Source organism: Crocuta crocuta, unplaced genomic scaffold, assembly GCF_008692635.1.
Source record: "Crocuta crocuta isolate KB4526 unplaced genomic scaffold, BGI_CrCroc_1.0 scaffold334, whole genome shotgun sequence".
In the NCBI taxonomy this organism is placed as follows: domain Eukaryota; kingdom Metazoa; phylum Chordata; class Mammalia; order Carnivora; family Hyaenidae; genus Crocuta; species Crocuta crocuta.
The window spans coordinates 3706899-3719665 of record NW_027533260.1 but is presented as its reverse complement, the minus strand read 5'-3'; the positions used below and the strand labels follow the sequence as shown (position 1 = coordinate 3719665).

At 62.5% G+C, this 12767-nt stretch overlaps 1 protein-coding gene across 1 annotated transcript in view; it reads left to right on the top strand.

Moving 5' to 3' along the window:
• The window catches only part of DHX34 (DExH-box helicase 34), a 28076-nt gene that overhangs the window by 13707 nt on the left and 1602 nt on the right, over nucleotides 1–12767 (top strand). Inside the window, exons 6-16 of the mRNA XM_077747309.1 lie at nucleotides 52–269; nucleotides 2318–2492; nucleotides 4177–4370; nucleotides 5064–5165; nucleotides 6095–6319; nucleotides 6503–6676; nucleotides 7016–7133; nucleotides 8978–9084; nucleotides 10945–11238; nucleotides 12009–12185; nucleotides 12411–12549. Coding sequence (XP_077603435.1) covers nucleotides 52–269; nucleotides 2318–2492; nucleotides 4177–4370; nucleotides 5064–5165; nucleotides 6095–6319; nucleotides 6503–6676; nucleotides 7016–7133; nucleotides 8978–9084; nucleotides 10945–11238; nucleotides 12009–12185; nucleotides 12411–12549 — 1923 coding nt within the window. The remainder of the gene's footprint in view (nucleotides 1–51; nucleotides 270–2317; nucleotides 2493–4176; nucleotides 4371–5063; nucleotides 5166–6094; nucleotides 6320–6502; nucleotides 6677–7015; nucleotides 7134–8977; nucleotides 9085–10944; nucleotides 11239–12008; nucleotides 12186–12410; nucleotides 12550–12767) is intronic.

Below are 12767 nucleotides of genomic sequence, written 5' to 3'. Positions count from 1 at the left end.
CCCGCGGCCCCAGCACCCACAGTGTCCCCCCTTCCCCGCCCCTCCCCCCAGGGAAGGTGAAGGAGATGGGCTATGACCCCCAGGCCAAGCTGCAGCGGCTGCAAGAGTTCTGGATCAGTCAGGCCAGCGCCGAGCAGCGCAAGGGCCGGGCGGGCCGCACGGGCCCCGGCGTCTGCTTCCGCCTCTACGCCGAATCGGACTACGATGCCTTCGCCCCCTACCCTGTCCCCGAGATCCGGAGGGTGGCCCTGGACGCGCTGGTGCTGCAGGTGAGGCGCGGGCCAGGAGGAGCCCGGGGGGACCCTGACGGGACCGGTGCCAGAGTTTCGGAGCAGGAAGGGCAGGGCTGGCGGGGCTGGGGGGGGGGGGGGGGGCTCTTCCCTTCCAAGTGTGTGTGGGGGGGTTGCCCCCCTGGATCTACAGGCTCACGGGAGAAACCTCGTGATGCCATTGGGAGAGCTTTCAGCTGTCAAAGAAAACCCATCAACAGGTGGCCTGTAAAATGGGGGTATCGCCGCATGTTTTATGTCACGACTCTTAATTAGTGAGCTTTGATTGGACTAGGCTGCTGGATGCAGTGGGCGTGATCACGGAGTGGCCAGGGTCACAGAGGTGGAGTTCTCGGGTGGGGTGGGGGGCAGTTTTATGTGAGGGGATCCACGCCCCCTCCCTGTGCTCCTCCACCATCATCCTGCTGGTGAGGGTGAGGGCGTGGGAGGGTTTGCGGGTCCCTCTGTCCCCCTTGCCCTGGTGAGCGCCGCGACCTGTGGCCACACCTCACCTGGGGACCCTGGCCAGCATAGGCTCTGTGGCCCGCAGAAGAGGAAAAGCTGAGCGAGGCGGGGAGGGCGGATGGCTTCCACAGCAGGTCCCCCCCAGCTCCTCAGAGGGGGAGTGGCCAGTGGCACAGGCCACTCCCCTTTCTGTGCATGATGCACTATGATAGTTTCTTTTTCATTTAATTTTTTAAATTTATTATTTAAAATTTTTTTTTAATGTTTATCTTTGAGAGAGAGAGAGAGCATGAGGGGGGAGCGGGACAGACAGGGAGACACAGGATCCAAAACAGGCTCCAGGCTCCAAGCTGTCAGCACAGAGCTGGATGCAGGGCTCGAACCCACGAACCATGAGCTCATAACCTGAGCTGAAGTCAGAAGCTTGACTGAGCCCCCCAGGCGCCCCTAATTTAAAGTTTTGGGTTTTTTTTAATCTTTTTTAAAATTTATTTCTAGGAGAGAGAGAGACAGCGTGAGCAGGGGAGGGTCAGAGAGAGAGGGAGTCACAGACTGAAACAGGCTCCAGGCTCTGAGCTGGCAGTCAGCACAGAGCCCGATGCGGGGCTCGAACCCTCGAACCGCGAGATCATGACCTAAGCGAAAGTCGGACGCTTAGCCGACTAAGCCACCCAGGCGCCCCTAATTTAAAGGTTTTTAAATGAGAACTGAGCATTGTCCACGCGTTATCAAGGTTTGGGGAGCAGGGGGGAAGGTGGACAGGCTGGTTGCCGGGTGGGTGTCCCAGAGCTTGTATTGCGCCCTGCGCCCCGGAAGAGGCCCAGGCGAGCAGGTCACCTCTTGGGGAGGCTGACCGAGCCCCCCAGGCCCTCTGAGCTTTCCTCGTCCTCTCCCACGGCCACGCGAGCCTCCGTGCCAGCCTATCCCTCACCTGCTTCCTAGAGTGGTTGACGGTTTACGGCTTGCCAGGCCCGGCGGCTGGCGGGTGTTTCGCATCAATGTCCCCACAGCCTGCCGCCCCCTGGGCTGCTGAATTAGGGTTCTTTGGTCCACGGCGAGAGAAACCCAGCTCAAGCCACCATATGCAGGAGAGGGGATTTCACGAGGTGCCGCATCCGTCAGGGTGGGGGGGAGGTCTGGCTTGGGAACGATTAAGGACTCCTCTGTCCACTGTTGCGGGCTCACCTCTGGGCGCCCTCGCTGGACAAGTGGCCCAGCAGCTCCAGGCTTCCACGCTGGCCCTTCACGACCAGAGAGGATGATGGCCGGACCTCCCTCTGTCAGCCTCAGTGGGCAGAGTCCTGGGGAGGATCCCGATGGGACCTGCTCAGGGCACGTGCTCCCTCTTCGCCGGTTGCTGTCGAGGGGCTAAGAACCCCACATGGGTCTAGCTCAGGGCACATGCCTGGCTCTGTGGCCAGGGTCTCGGAGAAGACCGCACTGGGTCCACAGACAGACAGTGTGATGGGCCTTGACATTGAGAGTTTTGAGGTATTAGGAGCTTGTGATCCATGAGCCCCCCTGACAGTGCCCCACAGTGGCTCCTGCATCCCCGTTCCCGGGGGACTCCGCTGTCATTCCAGATGAAGAGCATGAGCGTGGGGGACCCGCGAACCTTCCCCTTCATCGAGCCCCCACCACCGGCCAGCCTGGAAACGGCCATCCTCTACCTCCGGGACCAGGGCGCCCTGGACAGCTCAGAGGCCCTCACCCCCATCGGCTCTCTGCTGGCCCAGCTTCCCGTGGACGTCGTAATCGGTGAGGACCTCCTCTGGGGGCGATCACGCAGGGCCCCCGAGCGGCCGCGGGGACCGCTCACGCGCTGGGTGACCCGTAGGCAAGTGCGTTCCTTCACAGGTCTCCGTGCCGGGTTCTGTGCTGGGCCCCGGGAGTTCAGGAGGCCACGGACGGGCACCCCTCCTCCGCACAGCCTGTCCCCAGCTCCACCCCGGTGCCCTCTCTGCGGGTGTCATAAGGGTGTCAGTACCTCCTACCTCTTCCTGCTTGTTTCTGAGTCCTCCCTGCCCTTTCTGAGAAGTTCGTGACCGAGGTTCGTGGTCTGATTCTCGTGACTCAGCGACGTTGCGTGTGGCCCACGGACCACCCCCAGCAGAGCATGGCTCTTCGTGGCGCCATTTTCAACAGAATCCCCTGCCTGTGTTCGTGTCAGGAAGGTCCCCATCAGTGCCACACCCTGGGGCCGTGGCGGGGACGCCGGGCTGCGTACAAGCGACCCCGAGGACCTCTCGTGGTTGGGAAGCTGGTTCTTATCATTTGTTTTAGGAGATGGGGCGAGAGCAGGGGAATCAGACCTGAGAAGAAAGGGAATGTTCCGAGAGCTCTGGTTGTGTCTCAGTGAAAGGCTTTACGGGCCTTCTGTGGTTTCATGCTCACCTGGTGAGGGGAGGGCCTCCAGTCACCCGCTCTGTGGTGGGGGAGTTGACGCTTGGCCAGGGACAGAGGTACACGCTCCGGGGCACGGAACAAGGCAGTAGGGCCTGGATTTGATCACGCACTCGCCCAGGGTCACGCGGTCGGCAGAGCCGGAAGGTGCTCCCCAGCCACTCCGCCCTGTGGGGCAGGAGGTGCAGATAACCCGGGGCCCGGTGGCTCCATCGCCGTTCTCACTCTGTGCCGGCCGGAGCACCGCGTGTTTCACAGGACCATGGTTCAGTCTCCTGGCAGGCAGATGGGCTGGGCCCATTTCCCAGATGGGGAAATGGAGGCACAGAGAAGTAGAGTGGCTCGTCTCAGGGACAGAGCTACAGGGTTCTGGGACAGCCTCGTTTTATTGCCCACCTGCATTGTACAAGGCTAGACATGTTACTGGAACTTTCCAGAAAGGCGGCCAAGGGGAATGGTGAGGGTGAGTCAGACGCATGATATGCAGGCCACTGACTGTGGGGCCAGAGCAGGGAAGGGCTCGGTTCCTGCTGAAGAGCGCTCTCTACCCCCCTTCCCCCACCCCCATCATCTCCACCTTGCGTGAAACGAGGATGGCAGGGCAGGGTTCATCCTGAGGTGGCACACGGAGCCCGTGCTGTGCCAGGCAGGCCGTTTACCGCTCGTGTGGACTCCCATCCTAGAGGGGGGAGAGGGATACCGTGGCGGGGAGGCAGAGTGTGTGCCAGGAAGGGAAATAAAGCCAGGAGGGGGCGGGGTGCAGGGGAGCCAGTTGTTGGGAGGAGAGCCGGGTGGGCGGGGCCGCTAGTAGCAGCCACCCCTTCGTGCCCACCTCGTGCCCCAGGAGGCGGGAACTGCAGTGACCTCCAGCCTACACCTGGGGAAACTGAGGCCTCACCCAAGCTCACATGACCGCAGAGCACAGAGTGTGGACTTGATCCTGTCCGGCTCCCGGGGCCCCTTGTGGGCAAGATGGAGAGGGGCTGGGGCAGGATGTGGGGGGCCCAGGAGGCTCAGCTCGGCGTCCCCCCACCCCCAGGGAAGATGCTGATCCTTGGCTCCATGTTCCACCTGGCGGAGCCCGTGCTCACCATCGCGGCTGCGCTCAGTGTCCAGTCGCCCTTCACCCGCAGCGCCCAGAGCAAGCCCGAGAGCGCGGGAGCGCGGCGGCCCCTGGACAGTGACCACGGCGACCCCTTCACGCTCTTCAACGTCTTCAACGCCTGGGTGCAGGTGAGGCTGGGGGTGGCGTCATCCCTGAGTGTGTCATTCTGCCCAGGGTCCGGGGAGGCCCGCTGCGCCAGGGAGGGCCACCATGTCCTCTGCAGGCAGGACCGGCCCCTGTGCCCACCACTCATTCCGGAGGGCGTGGGGCCAGCACGTGCTGGGTCCCCTCCTTGAGGAGAGGCTGGGGTTCCTAAAGCACTGAACGGACCCACTACCCACTGGACAGAGCCCACACCCTTCGGGGGTAACTGTATATCTAACACGTGCTCCCCGAGTCCCTGCTGTGGGCCTGGCCCCGTGCTGGGCAGTGCTGGGGACCCAGTCGTGGCTGAAACTGCCTGGCCCTGCCCTCCTGGGTCTCACAGGCCAGTGCAGGGAGGCAGACTTAGACAGTAACCACTCAGTACGGGCTGTGATGAGGAGTCCAGAGAGCTGAGAGAGAGAGAGAGCCCAGAGGGTTATGTCTGACCTGGTGTGGCCTGGGAGGGCTTCCTGCAGGAGGGGGCAGAGGGGCTGAGACGTGGAAGAAGGAGGAGAGCAGGTGTCCCTGAGGGCGCTGTGACGGATCTCCACCTGCCTCATATTCTGCCAGGGGGCTGCTGTTCGGGCCCACGCTGGGGGCGTCTGGGCAGTGGGTCAGCCCCCTCCTCCTCCCCCAGCTGGACAGGCCTGGACGCCCTGGTCTCTGATTTGCACCAGGTGAAATCTGAACGGAGCAGGAGCTCACGCAGGTGGTGCCGCCATCGCGGCATAGAGGAGCATCGGCTGTACGAGATGGCCAATGTACGGCGCCAGTTCAAGGTGAGGCTTGGGGCCGGGGGTGAGGGCCAGGAACAGACCTGGCGAGGCTGGGGGGGGGGTGCAGAGTGAGTGCGTGTGAGCGCGTGCCATGGCATAACCTCTCTTCTCTGATGCGCCGGGGTCCCGCCCTGCACCCACCCATCCCCCTTCCCCATCACACCCTCAGATGTCATGTGCCCTGGGTGGCTCAAAGGGGTAGAAATCCAGGAGGGCTTCCTGGAGAAGTGGCCAGGGTCAGCAGTCACATGCTACCTCCTCATGAGGAACCACACCACCTGGAGCAGGGGTGCCCAGCTGGTCACACAGGCTGAGCTCTGGGAGGCAGCGTGGGGTGATGGGCGGGGCCCCCGCGTGCATGTCCTGATGGTGGATCCCTGCGCCATGCTGCTCGGAGCCTCCGCTCTCAGTGAGGAAATGGGGACGATGGGAACAGCTGTCCTGGGGGGATTAAGTGAGTTAATCCACATAGAGCGTTTAGAACAGGGCCAGGCGCACAGGTGGGGCGATACGAGCCTTGGCCACGTTTGTGACGTGGATCTGCAGCCTGCCTCTGTCCACGGGTGCCTCGCCACGCCTTCCAGTGGCCATGCGGCTGCCGTGGGGACAAGTAACCCCCTCCTTGTGGTTGAATTTGGGCATGTGGAGGCCCAGCGTGGGTGTCCCGGGCCTGGCATGCGCTTGCTGGTGTCCCCGTGGTGGGGACTGCTGGCGTCCTGATGGCTCTCAGCACCCCCGGCCTCACCGGCTTCTAGAGCAGAGGCTCCGCTCTCGCGGGCGCGCAGACCCCCAGGGGGCAGCGGGAGGCTCGGTCCTCATGTCTGTCACACATGCACGTGGCGCCCCCAAAGCAGAGGGGTCGCGGGGGACAGGCCCCAGTCTGAGCCCGTGTCCCCGCCCTGCATGCCTCACCCGGCCCCGGCCGCCCCCAGGAGCTGCTGGAGGACCACGGGCTGCTGGCCAGGGCCCACACCTCACAGCCGGGGGACAGCCACAGCCGGCTGCAGCAGCGCCGGGAGCGCCGGGCCCTGCACCGGCTGAAGCGCCAACACGAGGAGGGCGGGGGACGCGGCCGCAAGGTGCTGCGGCTGCAGGACGACGCGGGCGGCTGCTCCAGCGAAGAGGACCCGGGCGCCAGCGACAGCGTGGACATCCAGGTGGGAGCCCGGGGCGGCCTGGGCGCACTTGAGCGGGGGTGGGGGGTCGGGGGGAGGTGCTGCCCTCCCTCAGGAGCCCGCCACCGCTGTGCGCGGCACCCCTGGCTCCGCGTGTCCTAGCACGAGCCGCATGGGTGTTGGCGTGGGCCCCCTAGGAACCCTGCCCCGCAACACTCCCTCCAGGACGTCAAGTTCAAGCTGCGGCACAGCCTGGATCAGCTGCAGGCGGCCACCACCGCGGCCCAGGACCTGACGCGCGACCAGGTGGCCCTGCTCAAGCTGGTGCTGGGCCGGGGCCTCTACCCCCAGTTCGCCGTCCCGGACCCGTTCAACAGCAGCCGCAAGGACTCGGACCAGGTGGGTCTCCTCGTGCTCACTGGGCCGGCGGGGTTTTGTCCCTCAGCACGCCCTCCCTGCCCTGCCTCGTGCTGGGGACGTAGCAGTTATGGGAACGGCCCTTGCCCTGCTGCAGGCCAGCGTGTGGGGGCAGACCCGTGCCCGGATGTCCCAGGGTGCCGGCTCGGGATCGGGGGACATGGGGGAGTTCCTGGCCAGCCTGGGCCGCAGTCAGGGAAAGCTTCCTGGAGGAGGAGACTTCAGAGGGGACACACGGCTGGGGGAATCTGGCCAAGGGCATGGAGGAAAAGGGTTCTGGGCAGCAGGAGAGTAGGTCCGAGCACCTCTGTCCCCTGGCAGATTTTCCACACCCAGTCCAAGCAGGGTACCGTGCCGCACCCCACTTCCGTCTTCGCCAGCACCCCGGAGGTACTGCACTCGCAGGAGCAAGAGGCTGGGGGCGCCGCAGGGAGCCGAGGTACCGTGAGTCCGGGTGGGGAGGGGCCGACCCCTTGGGGTGTGAGGGGCGGGGCAGGGACGGTGACCTCAGGGTGACCCTCACTATTCACAGTTACCCCCTGCTCCCCTCACACTCTGCCTTTGCTGGGGTTACTGACGCGGAACCTGCAGGCACGGAGGTCCCAAGGGCCAGACCTCCCTGGGTGACCTTGGCGAATCCCCGGCCACGCTGAGCCCCGCCCTCCTGACCGAGGGCTGCAGGGGTGGCGGAAGCGGCTCTGAGGCCACTCCTCGGGCCAGAGCCTTTCGTGAGTAGGGGGGACCCATCCTGTGAGCTCTGTGAGCCCCCCAGGCTCAGTCCTGCCCGGGGGCGCCACAGGCCCCGTGGGGAAAGGCGCAGCGTTCTCGGACTAGCTGTGTCAGCAGGGCCGGGCCGGGGCCCTCCAGAACGTTCGGTGCAGAACCCACGGTCTCTGGGTGGCTGCGGTATGGCCGCGCGCCCCGTGTGAGCTCCGGGACACAACGGTCTCTCCCCGTGTTTGTGAGGAAAGTACCGTGAGGTAGGACACCATGTCCCCCAGAAGGGTCAGGGTGAGAACGGGACACATTTAAGACAGAAGTTGCAACTTGTCTCCAGCCTTTCACTGCCGGTAAATCCCTGGCCCCTTAACCCTCTTCCTGCTCTATTGTTTTTCTCCTTTGTTTTTTAATTTTGAAAATTCCAGACGTTTTCCAAGTGGAGAGTAGGACCGACCCTCCTACCTTCCTCCGGCCCCCCGCGGCCACCCTGTGTGCTGTGTCTTACGTCACCTCGTGTTTTTCTCCTTTCTGCTGGATGTAGAGCAGATCCCAGATGTCGTGTCATTTAGAAACGACTAAAACGCTACAGGCTGATTTTTTGCAGTACTTCGATGCTGCTATCGCTTCTAATGAAATTAGTAGTATTTCTTTAAAAACCAAAACCAAAAACCCAGTATTGCTTAATATCGAATAATGAATAGTGAAAGTCATATTCATTATGATGAGTATTTACATATAAGTCACACTATCGCTACACATCTGAGCATATATATATATATGTATACATAGACACACGTATTTTTTAAGTTTATTTTTTGGGTTACCTGGGCGGCTCAGTTAAGCATCTGACTCTTGGTTTTGGCCCAGGTCATGATCTCACGGTTTGTGGATTTGAGCCCTGCAACCGGGTCTGCGCTGATGGCGTGGAGCCTGCTTGGGATTCTCTCCCTCCCCCTCTCTGCCCCTCCCCACTCATGCTCTCTTTCTCTCCTTCGCTAAATAAATAATTTAAAAAAATTTTTTAAATGTTTATTCATTTTTTGAGAGACAGAGCATGAGCAGGGGAGGGTCAGAGAGAGAGGGAGACACAGAATCTGAAACAAGCTCCAGGCTCTGAGCTAGCTGTCAGCACAGAGCCCAGAGTGGGGCTCGAACCACTGAACTGTGAGATCATGACCTGAGCCGAAGTCGGACGCTTAACCGACTGAGCCACCCAGGCGCCCCAGTAAATAAGTTTTACGAGTTTATTTTTGAGAGACAGAGCAGGAGTGGGGAGAGGATGAGGGAGACAGAGAACCCCAAGCAGGCTCCTTGCTGTCACCACAGAGCCCAACGTGGGGCTCGATCCCACAAACTGTGACATTGTGACTGAGCTGAGATCCAGAGTCGGACCCTTAACTGACCTAGCCCCCCAGGCGCTCCGCGTGAATGTGTGTTTTACACGGATGTGTAAATGCCCTGGCGGGACGGCCACCCCTGGGAACGGACCCATGTGGGGTGGGGGGCCATGGCTGGGAGATGGGGTAGCAGGGGTGCCCTGAGCTGTCGTCCTGACCGTTGCAGGTGACAAGGACCAGATGAGCAGCAGGCACCAGCTCCTCAGCTTCGTCTCTCTGCTGGAGACCAACAAGGCCTACCTGGTGAACTGCGTCCGCATCCCGGCTCTCCAGGTGTGTCCCGGGGTGTGGCGACTGTGTCCCGGTCGCTGGGGCAGGGGTGTCCCCAGGGCAGGAGGTGGGGGCTGGGCCTGCGAGTCACCTTCCCGCAGCACGTGCTGCACCTGCTGCGTGTCGGGAACAGTGGATGGCGGTAAGGACTGTAAAGCATCGCATGCTGTGTTTGCGGGTGAGAAGTACTTGGGGCAAATGAGAAGAATAGGGTAAGGGGATTGGGGAGGGGCGGGTTGAGGGCGGGGGACAGGCTGTAGTAGGAAATAAGGTGAGCAGGGAAGGACCCGTGGGATACTTTGGGAGAAGAGTGTCGTAGAGGAAACAGCAAGTGCAAAGGCCCTGAGGCACACACAGGCCCCACACAGGGAACAGCTGGACCAGCATTGGTGAAGGGGAGAATGGCTGGAGATGAGATCAGAGCGAGGAGGTCAGAGGAGTAGGAGAGACCGGGGCCGCCAGCCCGGGGAAGGTCAGGACAGATGTGGGTCAGGGCCTGCTGGGCGGAAGCAGGGAGCCCCAGCAAGGAAGCGACTGTTCCATCCAGGCGGGGGAGGGTGGCAGCGGAGGACGCGCTTAGGCTGCAGACAGATTCGCGTGTGTGTCTGCATCCAGGAAGCGGGAGCCCTGGCAGTCTTAGCGGCCACGGCCCGTGAGTTCTGCGTGTCTCCCTGCGGTTCGAGGGCTGCCGTGATTCTCGCTTTGTGGGGGAGAAGACAAGTCCCAGGGAGTGAGGGGGACACTGCCATTTCTACCCGCCCCGTGACAGCTCACTCGGACCTGCCCAGTCACACGTTTGCTGAGACATTTCTTGAGCGGGTGCCTCGCACAGGGCGCCAATTCCTGTCCCGGGTGCCGGGGGTGCCGTCGCAATCAGAATCCGCACAACTCCTGGGCCCCTGTATGCGTGGGGGAGGCAGACGCCAAACAGAAACACAAATAAATAGAAGCGGTAACACCGGATTCTCCTCGCAGCTGGAGAGAAAGAACACAGCAGTGCAGGGACAGAGTGGTGGCGGTTAGTAGACTCAGGGAGGAGGCAAACCTTTACTAGCCAAGGGTGCTGCCTGGTCAGGGNGGAGTCACAGACTGAAACAGGCTCCAGGCTCTGAGCTGGCAGTCAGCACAGAGCCCGACGCGGGGCTCGAACCCACGAACCGCGAGATCATGACCTAAGCGAAAGTCGGACGCTTAACCGACTAAGCCACCCAGGCGCCCCTCCTGATGCATTTTAAAGACAGTTGCTGGGGGGACCCGGGAGGCTCAGACGGTTGAGCAGCTGACTCTTGGCTTCGGCTCAGGTTGTGATCTCATGGTTCAGGGGATTGAGCCCCTCATTGGGTTCTGCGCTGACAGCACAGAGCCTGCTTGGGATCGTCTCTGTCTCTCTGCCCCTTTGTCTCTCTCTCTCTCTCTCTTTCAAAGTAAATGAGTAAACATGAAAAACAGTTACAGGGTAAATTGCTGGCATCGGTACTTTTCAGCCTTAAACGCTTCCACATCCGTCCCGTTAACTGGGACCCGATACGTGTTTATATGTGTCGAGGGTGAAGCTGGTGCAGAGCGACAGGTGCACACGGCAGGTGCACTGAGAAGTGTCGACAGAGGCATCCGTGCGTGTAGGCTCCACCCCGTGGGGACGCGCATCTCCCTCGGCCATCAGCCTCTGACGCACGATGGCGGCCCTGGCCCCTTAGAACGAATTGCAGTTTCCTCTTTGATGTCAGTCCTTCTGTTTTCCCAAGTAGAACGTCCGCTCCGTGGGCGCGGGGACTCTCGTTCACAGCGGAACCTGGAAGGGTGCCTGGCACAGAGTAGGCGAGCGGCATGTGGATGCCCCCTGTCCCCTGTCCTCCCTTCCAGTCCCTCTTGCTGTTCAGCCGGTCCCTGGACACCAACGGGGACTGCTCGCGCCTGGTGGCTGACGGCTGGCTGGAGCTCCAGCTTGCGGACAGTGAGAGCGCGGCCCGGCTCCTGGCGGCTTCCGTGCGGCTCCGTGCCCGCTGGGAAAGTGCCCTGGACCGGCAGCTGGCGCGTCAGGCCCAGCGGCGGCTGCCGGAGGTGGACCGAGAAGAAGAAGAGGAGGAGGAGGATCCCGTGGCCCGCAAGGAGGTGGCCCACCTGAGCAGGGAGCTGCTGAAGTTCACGGCATCCAAGGTACCTGCCCACGGGGCGGCACCCCCGCCTTGGCCAGAGGGCTGCCCGCCCCACGGATCCAGAGTCCAGAGGGCCTGGCTTCCTGCTCATTCCGGGGTCACACCTTTGTGGGTTTCCAAACCAGACAAGTTGAGGACAAGGGCAAGGTCTCAAGGCTGGTGAGGGGTGGAGCCGGGATTTGACCCCCGGAGCCTGGCTCCAGAGGCCCCGCCCCCTTTGGCCCCTGCAGGCTCGAATTCAGCAGAGGTTTCCCGGCGTGTGTTACTCCTCATTAGCGGTTAAAGGCGCGCGGGACAAGCGAGGGAAGCTGTACGCAGCTGTCCGTTCACGGGGGTCTGGGAAGAATTGGGCCGAGCGGATTTGAGTTCAGTCCCCCACCCCTTAAGCGGATAGTTGCGAATTGCTCCTGATTCTACTGCGTGCGGATGGGGTGGAGACGTTATGTGAGCCAGGGTGACTTTCTGGAGGAGCGGCAGGCCCGGGGAGCCGGGGCCAGGGGAACAGATTGACATGCTGGGCGAGGACAGGCAAGGTGGCCCATGGAAGGTCCGGATGTGGTCCCACAGGGAGCAGAGAAGGGGCCTCGGGCATCGGGCGTGTTTCAGACAAGCCCCTGGTCGGGAGTGTCCGAGACCGCGTTGTGATTGGACTTAGCAACTGGCCTTGTGACTGAACCATCCAGGGTTGGATTTCAGGTACAGCTCGATCCGGGTGCCCTAACAATGTCTCCCTGAGTCTGTCTCCCCTCTTTCCTGTCTTCCCGTCCCCAGGTCCCTTACAGCCTCCGGCGGCTCACGGGACTGGAAGTCCAGAACCTCTATGTGGGGCCCCAGACCATCACAGCTGCGCCCAGTCTCCCTGGCCTCTTCGGGAGCTGCACCTTGTCCCCCCACCCCACCAAAGGGGGCTACGCCGTCACTGACTTCCTCACCTACAACTGCCTCACGGTAAGCGTGGACCCCACCTTGCCCCCTCACCGCCTCCCCCCTGCCACAAAGATGGGATTCAAGGGAGTCTCCGCCTCCCCACCAATCACGCCCCCACTTCGTGCATGGATTCGGTTTCAGGAGGGAGGGCCCCCCCGCCAGCCCCAGGGGATTCTGGGACGGGTCCCAGGCTGGTGGCGGCGAGCTGCCAGGGGGCCGCATCCCACCGCAGCCTTTCTTCCCCAGAGCGACACCGACCTGTACAGCGACTGTCTCCGCACCTTCTGGACCTGCCCCCACTGCGGCCTGCACACGCCGCTGACGCCCCTGGAGCGCATCGCGCACGAGAACACCTGCCCCGAGGCCCCGCAGGACAGTCCCCCAGGTGAGGGTGTGGGGGTGCTGGGCACCGTGTCCCCCCCCCCGCCCCAAGGCTGTTTCCCGTGGGCCCGGGCGTTTGCTCGCTGGAGGTCTGGGGCCCCGTGGCTGTAGTCCTGGTCGGTGCCACCACAGGCTTTGTCCTGGAGACCCCGAGTCGGGGGGGCGGGGGGGAGCGAGGGCCTCCACCCCCACCTCTCCCATTTCCTTGTGTCCGGCTCTGTG